This window comes from Tursiops truncatus, chromosome 6 (assembly GCF_011762595.2).
Source record: "Tursiops truncatus isolate mTurTru1 chromosome 6, mTurTru1.mat.Y, whole genome shotgun sequence".
Taxonomy (NCBI): domain Eukaryota; kingdom Metazoa; phylum Chordata; class Mammalia; order Artiodactyla; family Delphinidae; genus Tursiops; species Tursiops truncatus.
Window position 1 is genome coordinate 10,023,823 of NC_047039.1, and position 12,250 is coordinate 10,036,072.

The 12,250-nt window shown below is 40.2% G+C and overlaps 1 protein-coding gene across 6 annotated transcripts in view; it reads left to right on the forward strand.

The window, feature by feature from the left end:
• Positions 1-12,250, forward strand: part of KIF13B (kinesin family member 13B) — a 187,153-nt gene that overhangs the window by 95,411 nt on the left and 79,492 nt on the right. For all 6 annotated transcript variants that reach the window (XM_019941373.3, XM_073805779.1, XM_019941375.3 and 3 more), the window contains exons 14-16: positions 6,470-6,600; positions 10,077-10,163; positions 11,651-11,841. In XM_019941373.3, coding sequence (XP_019796932.2) covers positions 6,470-6,600; positions 10,077-10,163; positions 11,651-11,841 — 409 coding nt within the window. The remainder of the gene's footprint in view (positions 1-6,469; positions 6,601-10,076; positions 10,164-11,650; positions 11,842-12,250) is intronic.

Sequence of the window (12,250 nt, forward strand, 5' to 3'; positions counted from 1 at the left end):
AAATTACCTTTGCCAACCCTAGAGCATAAATGAGTTACATAATGGACTATATGACTCTGACATATGGTTAATGAATATTTAGGAGGAAGATTTTTCCCCTCATAGTATAGGAACTATCTGTGTGGGTTTAACTAAGTTAGTGACTAGGACAGTAAAGACATGAGCTGGTACAGTTGGAAGCAGCTTTAAAATTAGAGAATTGTGTCGTTTCACTTCTAAAGAGACTGAAGAATTCGCGACACGTTGGCTGGTTTCCCAGTTTTGATCAAAGGTATCTGGGGTAATTGCTTTGTGATATTTTGATAAGGCCCTGTTATTCATAAGTATCTTATACCATGTTTTATTACACTGTGAGTTAAATTGTGTGTTTGTTGCATATAATCGTGTGCACACTCAGGTGCTGTGTGTAGTGGGAGCAGTGCTGGTGTAGGAGGGAGATGCCCTCAGTTTCTAGTCCAGCACCACTGCTTGGCAGATGTTTGCTCTCAAGTCCTTTGCCCCCCACAGTCTACAGATTCTTCCTCTATAAATGGAAGTTTTCTCTGTCCGGCTACCTCACAGGGTTCCTGGAGGATTAAATGGGATTTGACATATAGAAGCACTTTATAAACAGAAGCACTATCCACATATAAATTATTCCACACACCATTTTCTCATTTGATACTCTGGTACCTTATTATATTATCCTTGTCCTTTGAAAAAAATGACATATTAGCACATCTCTTGCTGTGCTTCTAACAATGCTGGCAGCTTTTTGTGTTAGAATTTCAGCTGTAGATATTCATATGCTTTAGGAGAGATGCAGTATTAGAATAGGAGTTAAATATTCTGCCCTTTTAGTTTTCAGAACTGTGAGTTCTTTTTCTTTCTGATGTGATGAAGTTCAGATTGGAGCACACAAACACATACACCCAACAAGAAAAAAAGCCTGATTCATATCTGTTCCTTAACTAAAAAATTACACAAAGAAAACTATTTAAAGACTTTTGGAGAGCAGTTAAAATATTTCTGGTCATCTTGTATGGAGGTGTTGGGATTCTGTTTCAGACTGTGTGGTCAACCCTGTTTTGGCAGAGTTTGAGGCAGTGTTGGTTCTTCACTGCCCAAGCTAAACCCATGACAAAAGTTATATTCATGACAAAGCATATTCAAAAGGATGATCTCAGTCCAAGAACAGTTTTTGCTTCAGTAAAGTGATACCATGATGTGGGTTGGAGGAATTTAGAGGCCGAGCGTTTTTTATTTCTTTGCTTTCAAATTTTCAAGCTGGTTTACATGCTGGACAGATGACCTCATGTCAGTGGGTGACTTTGAGCACCCCATGTATAAAATGAGGCCCCTGGATTAAATTACCTCTAGCATTCTTTCTAGTTCCAGGTTTTGAATGGTTCTCTTCTAGAATAGAATCCTCCATTTATTTGTTCTGTCTGGAACTTGCAGAAGCGAAGTATGGTGGCCAAACCATAGGTAGAATGTAATTCACAAGGTAATTTTGCATCTAATTTGCATAGCCAGGCAGCTTTTGCTTTGCATGGTTCCAACATACACAAATTCCAGTTAACGTGAGTTAGTAAATAATGTTGACGTTGCAGGCATTCATGAGCTTCTAGATGTGCAGCCAGAGGAAGTTAGTGAAGGTGAACTTACCGATGTGAATAATGAAAGTGGTTGTGATGAGAAGACTGCAGATGTCTCAAAGGGAGTGACACCAGAAAGCACTTCACATGAGAGGAGCTCTTGGAGATACTTCGCAACGTTGAAAGCACAAAGGATAAAATGGTAGAAGCTTAGAAAGGAGTGTGACAGTTTGCCAAGGTGTGGAAAATATGCTCACTGCATGCTGTAAGATATATGTTGAGAAGAAGGCAAGCACTGTTCTAACTACTCTCGGTACATACGCTTTTAACAAAGAAAAAACTGCTTTAAATTTCGATGTTTCTAATGTTCTAAATGACAGTGTACTAAATAAATACTAGTTTAACTGGTTTTTCATTTTCCTATACATTGTAACAGTAAGAGATTTCTTCATGATTTTACGGACAGTTTTAAATGTCACAGAATTATTGCAGTTTTCCCCAATGATTATTAAGATCTCCTTGCTAAATTATTTTTATAGTCCTGCGCTCTTGTGCAAAGCAAGGCCTGCCTGCAGTTCTGAGGTTGACTTGGAGATTTATTTATATTTTTAAAAATTTGTTATTTTTAAAATTTTTGTACAAGTTTTAAAGGTTACAGTCCATTTAGAGTTATCACAGAATGTTGGCTATATTTCCCGTGTTGTAGATAGGCTACATTTTTGTAGCCTATCTTACACCCAATAGTTTGTACCTCCCCACCATATCACCTCTCCCCACTGGTAACCACTAGTGTGTTCTCTATATCTGTGAGTCTGCTTCTTTTTCATTATATGCATTAGTTGGTTATATTTTTTAGATTCCACATGTAAGTGATACCATATAGTGTTTGTCTTCGTCTGGCTTATTTTCACTTAACATAATGCCCTCCGAGTCTATCCGTGTTGCTGCAAATGGCAAAATTTTATTCCTTTTTTCTTTTTATGGCTGAGTAGTATTCCATTCCATTCCACGTCTTCTTTATCTATTCATCTGTTGATGGACACTTAGGTTGCTTCCGTATCTTGGCAACTGTAAATAATGCTGCTATGAACATTGGGGTGCATGTATCTTTTGGGGTATATACCCAGGAGTAGAGTTGCTGGGTAGTTCTGTTTTTAGTTTTTTTGAGAGACTTGTAGATTTATACCAGCATAAGCCAAGCTTCTAGAGGGAAGAGCTGCTCTCCTCACCTTAAATATGTCATGCTAGTAATACACTTTTTTTTTTTTTTTTTAGTAATACACTTTTATTTCTAAAAAGTCTAATAAGAACATATTAGAAAAAGAAAGGGGCATTAGTGCCCAAATTTCAACAGCCAGAGAAGACCACAGTTAATATTTAATATTTTTAACTGTATCTTCTGGATCTATTCCTGTGTGTGTGTGTATATTTATAGTGATACGTATTTTTTAATTACAGAAATAGGATTACAGTATGATTAATTCCAGTCACACCTTTGAATTCTCCACCGAATCGTTCAGGAAAGCTATTTTGCTTGTGCAGTTCTGGATCTACTCTTTTCACGAGTCAGCTACTCATGGCTGGGGAAGCAAGGGTGATTCTGAAGGACTTGGGGCAAATTATCACACACACACTTGATCAGGATTTGTACCAGTGATTCCGCAGCAGCGTCAAAGCACACGTACGTAGGGAACAGTCCTAGGGGGAGCATAGCTCCCGTTGGCAGTAAGCTGCCTGCCAGCATTCAGTCAGTGGAGGGAGGCGATCAGCAGACTGGCAGGGCCACAGCCATTCCGCGTTGATAGAGCTGTGGGCCAGGCTTCAAGGGGCCCAGGACGAATAAGACAGCGGTGTGGCTGTGAGACGTGCCTGGTTGGAGGCAGTTTGACTCACCTAGAGTAATATTTGAATTTGTAAAAGACAGAAAGGTACCTTTCCTTCCTTCCTCACCTCCGTTCCCGAAAGGCTGTCTTGAGTCCTGGTTCTGTGAAGCCAGGGCGATTTCGTTTATTAAGGGCTATTGGTTATTTACGTATGTGAAGAGCAACGAATACTTCTCTGCTTATTGCCCCTGGTACTTGCTGCAATCTTGGAATGCAGCAGTCGGAGCTGATTCTACACTCAAACTCCAATCTAGGGGGTAGTTCAGAGCTTTTCTCCACCTCCACCCCCAAGGACAAAAAGGATTCCAAAGTCACAATAAGGACTCCAGCTAGAATTTCTCATGGGGAGAGGAAAGGGATTATAATAGAAATGGCCTAAGCCAAGTGCTTTGGGGATCTTTTCTTCTTTTTTAAGTGATCTTGGGCTCTTTTTCTCTTCAGACTCTTTTTTTTTTTTTTTTTTCCTTTTAGAACTTCTCTGCACCTTGTAGTTGGTGTTGTTAGAGAGGGAAGAAGTGGGGAATGGAGACCGACATGGAACACATTCGTTAGGCCTGCTAATGAATGTCACTGAAGCATTACTTGTAGTTTACACCCGATCAAGCCCTGTTCTCCAGCTTAGGGAAGTGTGGGATTGGCCAAGAAGCCTCGGCCAAGATCAAGGAGCAGACATTTGCCGGGAATGCCCTCTCTGTGTATTGTATATACTCCTTGAGGACTGAACGGCATGCCATGGCACAGTTCTGAGCCCGGCTCTTTGTTTCCTTGGAAACACTGCTGCAGCATACTTGAGAGAAGAAACCCCCAGAAAAGGGAACATGAAAATAATAGAAGGGAAGAGGCCTTTTTCTGAGGTTGAGATCCCAGAAGAGATGGGAAGAATTGGAAACCAGGGTATAATTAGGAGGGATATCAGCAAAGAAGAGGAGAAAATTGTCTTCCTGAGTCTGAAGGGAATTGATTGTTCATTTATTTTTCTTTTATATTTATCTAATGGCTGAATGTACCAGGCCTGTGTTACATGCTTGGAATATAGTGGTGGAGTGGTGCAGGTCAGGCTGTTCTCTGCTGTCTTGGAGTTTCCATGCTAGCCATGGAGATGGACAGGAAACCCACGGACAGTCAGTCTGTAAGGAATTCAGGCACGAGAGTAACAGGGTGGCTACTTCTGATTGTTGGTTCAGGCTGCACCTCTCTGAGGATGTGTACTTAAAAGCTAAGGTGGAAATGATAAGAAACTACCGATATCAAGATCAGGGGAGGAACACCTCAGACAGAGGAAGCAGTCAGTGTGCTCAGAGAACAGATGAAAGGCCCGAGTGGGTGGGTCACGCTCCAGGAGAGGCAGAGTGCTGGGAGCTGGGATAAGAGAGGTAGGCAGGGGCCAGATCACAGAGGGTTTGTCAGCCTGGGTAAGAATTTGAACTTCTTAGAAGTTCAAAGGGAAGCCACTAGAGGATTCTCGATAGGGGATCACGTGATCGGCTGTTGTGGTGGGAGCGGGTGGGGTGGATAGAAGTGGAGAAATAGGAGGAGGCTCTAATATTCACCTGGGCAAGAGAATAGGATGTGATAGTAGAGGTGGGAAGTGAGCTGATTCTTGATATATTTCACAGGGAGAGGCTTTGACGATTTCCTGATTGACACAGGGCTGGAGGTAGACTGCTAAGACAGAGAGAAGACTCCAGGATAGCATCTGAGCTTTTCTAGTTGACCAGCTGGGTGGTGGTGGTGCCATTAGTATTGGGGAAGGGAATAGACTCAATGGGGTGGTGGGAAGGTGGAAGCAAAAGTTCTGCTCTGGCCCTTTCACTTTGAAATGTCTTTAGACATCCAAGTTGTGGCCAGTAGGCAAGAAATGATGGTGACCATGACTAGGGCAGTGATAGTGGAGGTGGGAGAATGATGGAACTAAAGTCTGTAGTTCCTGGTTGGTGATTTAATTGTGTGTGTGTGTGTGTGTGTGTGTGTGTGTGTGTGTGTGTGTTTGTGTGTGTGTATGGTATTTAAAGCATATTGGACTGGATGAGATCATCATGGTCAATGGTCAGCAACCTGCTTCCATGGGTTAAATCTCACCCCCTGCCTGTTTTCATATGCCCCAGGAGCCAAGAATGGCTTTTGCATTTTTTAAATGGTTGGAGGAAAATCAAAAGAATCATAATATTTTGGACTCTTGAAAATTATATGAAGTTCAGATTTCAGTGTTCATAAGTAAAGTTTTATTGGAAAGTAGCCACACTTGTGCATTTGTATATTGTCTGGCTGCTTTCACACTACAAGGGCAGAGTTGAGTAATTGTGTATGACTCAAAAAGCCTAAAATATTTCATATCTGACCCCTGATCTAGGTGTGTATAAGGGGAAGGTGGCCTAGGGACACATCCCAGTCAGTATCAACATTTAAGGGCAGTCAAATGTTGAAGCACATAAGAGGGAGTTCGATTTTTATGTCTGTTTTCTCAGGTACCTGCCAAAAAGTGACACTGGTGATTAGGGCTTAGAGGATTGAGTAGTTGGGGGTTTAGGGTAAGAAGAACACATCTACCATATCTTTTATGAGGTCTAGGGAGACCATGTAATTCATAAAATAATTCAGACTCCTTGCATTTGAATAGCTCTTTATCTTTGTAGACTCATCTTGACTGAGACCAGGTAGGTGATGTACAACTTAAGTAACTGTAGTTTTCAGACCATGCTCTGAGAGTAGTATAGAATATTTGGAATCAAGATTGCAATGGAAAATAACGAATGTAATATAGACATTAATGGAAAACTGTAGTTGTAGGTTTAAAAGTTATAACTCAACTCAGTGCATTACTCCTTATAAGGAAATAGAACTTGTAGAATGAATTCTATAGAAAGCCAGAAATTCCCTCTGTCATTCCATTTGCTTTAAAAATCTTTTAGCTAAGGTAACGGATCAATGTATGAGAGCTGAGAGTAGATGATTTCAGTTTGTGTACATGTAAGAATGCACTATTAATCAGTGAATTTGGTTCTTTTGTAGGAACATACACTGATAGGTTCAGCAAATTCCCAAGATATCCAACTATGTGGAATGGGAATTCTTCCTGAACATTGTATCATAGACATCACATCAGAAGGCCAGGTTATGCTGACTCCTCAAAAGAACACCAGGTAATGTACTTTAATTAGTGTTAATGTCACAGTAATTTTTAAGAGGAAGAAAGTACACTAATTGAGGATGGTATAAGGACGTTTGGCCTTTGTGTGCTTTTATGTTCACTTAAAGAAGATATTCAGTTAGTTACCAAGTCCTTAATATTTAACTTTTTAATATGGCTTAAACCAATCCTTCCTCTCTATACGTACTGCCGTGGCCTTATTTAAATAAGGTCCCCATCAAATCTTTTTTTTTTCTTTTTCTTTTTTTTGCGGTACATGGGCCTCTCACTGTTGTGGCCTCTCCCGTTGCGGAGCACAGGCTCCGGACGCGCGGGCTCAGCGGCCATGGCTCACGGGCCCAGCCGCTCCGCGGCATGTGGGATCTTCCTGGACCGGGGCACGAACCCACATCCCCTGCATCGGCAGGCGGACTCTCAACCACCAGGGAAGCCCCCCATCAAATCTTGATTGGAACTCCTGACAGCACCCTAATCTTCCTGGTCCACTCACCATACAACCAGATGGCTTTCTTCTATTCTTGATGCAAAAATCCCTTACATCCCTCCTGCTTATCTCCTATTCTTCTGCATCTGCCATTCCTCTGGCCAGCTAAGTAACTCCTGTTTGACCTTCAAGGTTAAGTTCTGTCACTGTCTACTTTGGTCTAAAATAAGGGCCCCCAGTACATTTTCCTAGTGTACTTTATGCTTCCTGTTACGTTAATACTTCATACTGTGTTCTTGTGGGCTGTTAGCCTTTATTATCACATTGGACTGTGAGCTCTTTGAGGACAAGGACCTTTCTTTTTTGGTTCTCTATCCTTAGCGTGTAATACCAGACTAATAAATAAGTGCTCAATAAGTAATGAATAGGCATAACATTATACAAATTAAATATTTGTCAGTTTGTTTCCTTGAGCTTTGAAACTGTTATTGCCCTGTTGTGTAACTGGCTATATAACTGTTATAGGTGATGGTTAACTGACATATTGATCTTCCAAATGTTGATTCATCATTATATCAAAAAATCATTAATACCATCACTAATTTCATCCATAAAGTCTGTAAATATTTGGAAGCTATCAAGCTCATGGTAAAGGATACAAGTGAGAAAAGAAAAAAATAGAGCGTAAGCTGGCCCAGCACTCCCAGCTCTGGTGTGCTATTCTCCTATTAAATAATCGCACAGATACCAACCCCAGGGAAGGTTACTCTGAGGCTATGATGAAATAAGATGAAGCAGGCCACATAATAATTTTGTTTCAGCAGAGACAAAAACCAGGGTCACTATGCCACACCCAAAATACCAAACACCTTCTCTCGGCCAAGTGAGTGGCTGTTTCTTCACCAGTTACAACTTTATCCTCTGTGGATAAGATTTTTGACAAACCCGATCATAGAATTACTCCTGCTCTCTGGCAGTATCTGGTATATACAGAACTCTCACCTCCTTAGACCCTCTCCCAGGATGAGCAGCTGAAGCCCAGTCCTGCAAGAGTCCCCTCGGGCCCCCTCACTGAGATGCCCCCATGCTTCCTGTGGTGTCTCCTCCCTCTGCGTGAGTAATAAACCCAACTGGTTCAACTACGGGAATATTCCTGGTGGTCTTTGGTTGGAAGACATTGACACAAGTTTCCCAAAACTCTAATTTTCACTTGAAAGCTTGACATTTACAATTGGCAACAAATACTGTCAGCTGTTTTTGTCAAAGTGACGGGCTGGCCTTGTTCATTTTCGAGAAAATGTCTGCCAGAAAACCACTTTGAGTATGTCTTCTGCTCAAGACAGTTCTTATACTTTGGTATGCATTAGCACAGTGCTTTGTGTGTACTTCTCATTTTGTCACCTGGAATGTTTAAGAAGATGTGTACTACTCAAGGGTCAAAATTTACTAAAAGTAGTAATTTATTATTTTTAAAAATTTATTTTTGTTTTTTAAAAACATTTTATTGGCGTATGGTTGAGTTTTACTGCTTCATCAAGGACCTTTTCAAGTGAAACATTTTTAGAAATTGTGGGTGCGTGGCAGTGAATAATCCAGTGCCACTGCTTTCATTTGTGCTAAAACACGAGCAGTTTTACTCCTTGCCAAGCAAACGTCAACACGGTGAAAAAGGGCAGGTTAGTGTTATTATAAAAATAAATTTGCTCTTCGGGACCCCATACAGACCACATGTTGAGAACTGTTATTACAGTCGTGCTTTTATTTAACTGCTGGAGCTTTAAAAAATAAGCCTCTATGTGTTTGCCTTTAATTAAACTCCTCACTGTGTGTAAGGTATTCGTGTCATAAAGGCTAAAATCTGCTAATTTCAGTAGGTCCCCTCTTGTCATAACTCTAGTTTTTGAGCTCGTGCTTTGAATAATCAGACTGTAGGAGCATAGAGACCAATTACTTTTAGTGCTTAAAAACCCACATGGTAAGTGAAATCTAGATGGAGAGTTAGGTTTTGTGTGTATGCATATACATTAAAAATAACTGGCGGTACAAAGCCAGGTGAGTGCCTTAGGAACGTAAAGAAACTAAGGTAGTATTGGTTGGAGTGACAGAGGAAGTAGAAACCAAACTGGGCTTTGTGAGAAATCAAACTGAGTGAGACTCAGGGTGATAGAGAACGGGAACCCTATTCCAGGTTATAGGACTGGGGTAAGCCTCGCTTTGGAGAAGAGTCAGCCATGTTTAGTGGACAGAACATAACACCCCTATCCCCCCCCTCTTTTTTTTTCTTGTTGGAGTTGAGAATTCACTAGAAGTGGGGAAGAAGGAGATAAAGAGGGTTTCCTTTTGCAGGGCCTTTAATGTCAAGTTAAAGAACTTGACCTTTATCCTAAACCTAAGCAGCTTAGTCATTCAGTGGAGAGAGGCATGATGACACTGGTATTCCAGGAATATCAATCTTATTGTGGTATGCATAATTTTCTATTTATTTCCTGCCCCTCTAAAATTTTTCCTTAATATCCTTCTACCCATCATTTCTTCTGTTGAACTCTATTGTCAAGATAAGCAGTCAAGTGGATCTTACAAATCTTCTATCTATTGATAGGATATGCACATTTTTTCTGTGCTACAGGAAGTTACAGAAGAGTTTAACATAGGCCTCATTTCTTATTACTGATACTATAGGTATTTCTGAGTTTAGTTGGTTGACTGGCTCTTTTTATCCATGTAGATTGGACATACTTGTTTTCGTTGTAGTGTACACTGCTACCATCTTTTTATTACTGGCTGCAGTGGTTCCATATTTACTCCTTAATATGCTGTATAACAAATTTAGAGCTTTGAAAGATAGAGGATAATAATCTATGATACTTGGTACCATAAGCATTTAAAATAAATCAGCAAAAAAGGAAATACAACTAATAAAATTTACCAAGGGCAGATTTTATTTTGGGGAATTGATTCTTTTGTTTTTCCTATATTGTATTGGAAAAATTAAAGGAGAGAACATGATAATCATTGTTTATATGTTTGACCTCTTCTCCCCACAGAACATTTGTAAATGGCTCCTCTGTATCCAGTCCTATTCAGCTACACCATGGGGACAGGATATTATGGGGGAACAACCACTTCTTCAGGTATGACATTCATGGCTCTTAAATAGGTAGATTTTTGATGATTATACTCTGAAATAGAAAAGTATATATTAAAAAATAAACTTAATGCTATAAGTATTCTATGTTGTTTTGTGCACATAAGTATGTATTCACTATACATACACTTGTTCACTATACGATTTGAGCCCAAGGGACACATGAACAAGTACACTCAAGAGAAATACTGTGTTTATTTACATCGTTTTTCCTTTTTATTTCCCAGTGGAAGATGATTGCTTTGCCATCTGGTATAAGAATTCATTAATTATTTTCTGACATGCTTGTCTTTTTGTTTTTTTTATTGGAAAAGTAGTGGTTTAAGTTTCCTTATCCATAAAATAAGGTTAATATTTCATTTAGGAATGCTCTCAGCTGCATGTAATGGCAAACTTGACTATAATGGCTTAAACAGATAGTTCATTTCTCTGACAAAGCCGAACTCCCAAGGAAGATGGTTATTGGCATTGGCTAAGCCTCTCAAAAGAGTCATGGCAGAAGTCGTGTCATTGTCTTGGCTTTTCCCTGTGGTCTAAAGATGGCCACGCCACTCCAGACATCAAGGCAGCACTCAGGCACATGCGAAGAAAACGAGGTTGAAGGGTGGCAGGACTAGTCCTGACTGTGCTGATGAGAAGAAGCAGGAGTCTTCCCAGAGTCCCCAGCAACCTTCCACTTACCTCTCATTCACTAGAATTTGCCTCTCAGCTGCAAAGGAGGCTGAGAATGAAAGTGTCTGACCTGGGACTGCATATTGTTTCCCATACAAAATTGGTGTTGTGTTGGTGAGGACGGACTGGCTAGATAGAGTGCAAAGTTAAAATCCTGGTCTGTTCCTGTCTCTGGCCCTGTGTTTCCTACATCAAGCTGACTAGATCCTTTGCTTGTGGGCCAGTTGCTATTTTGATTGTTGAGAAAAGAGGGGTACAAAGTGTGTGGAAAACCTTTTTCATTTTTTTCCTTAAACTTAATCAAGTGTAGATTGCTTGGCTTAGTGTTCAAAGTTTCATAGTCTGGGTTAAGTTGATCTTTCCACCATTATCTCACGCAACTTTTGCTCTACAAATTTTGTGTATCTCCGTGTAATTTTTAATTTCTCCAGAGGCTATGAGAGTTTCCATTTTTCCTCATGCTGTTCCTCTGTCCTAACGCCCTGCTTTCTCCTCAGCCTTTAAGGCTGGGCTCAGATGACTTCTTATTCTGTCATCCCTGCCTCTTTCAGTCCAGCGTGAGGTGGTCCTCAGCTTTTCTCTGACACCTAGCTTGTCACGTGGCCTTGTGTCACACTCTCTGTTGTCATTATTTGCGCAGGTGCCTGTGTTTTATTTCTACTACTAGAATATAAACTTCTGAGTACAGTAATTGTCTTATATGCACATAGTATCCCCTTGGCATCTAGCAAGTGCTAATAATTAATGCAATGAATAAATGCATATCTTTCTTTAAAAGATAATATTCTTTTTCTCCCCAAGACTTAATTTGCCTAAAAAGAAAAAGAAAGCAGGTGGAGAAGATGAGGAACAAGACACGTCCATGAAGAATGACACCAGTTCTGAGCAGCTGGATGTGGATGGAGACTCATCCAGTGAGGTGTCCAGTGAAATCAACTTCAATTATGAGTACGCGCAGATGGAGGTAACCATGAAGGCTCTGGGCAGTAACGGTGAGCAGATCTGTTGTGCTTTTTAGAATCTTTCAGAGTTGCTAGACTGTTAGAGTTGTTTACAATGGACACTTTTTAAATGTTAGCAACAAAGGAAATCTTCATGTTGTTCTCTGTACTCAATTCTTTTGTGACTTTGGCCTTAATTTATTATGCTTATAAAAACTTGTTTTTTCTTTCTGCCTTGATACACAAATCACTGAAAACTTTGTTCTCATTGATAGAATTTCTCAGGTTTGAGACTTGACTGCCACTGGCTTATTATTGTAGTGGATTTCCGGACCGCTAATCTGTCTTAGGTTATGTGTAGAACATACAAATAGACCTGCTTTTTTTTATATGGAAGATGGTTTGGCATGTATCTGACAGAATAGATAATACGATCAGTAATTGGGAGTAAGGAAAGTTA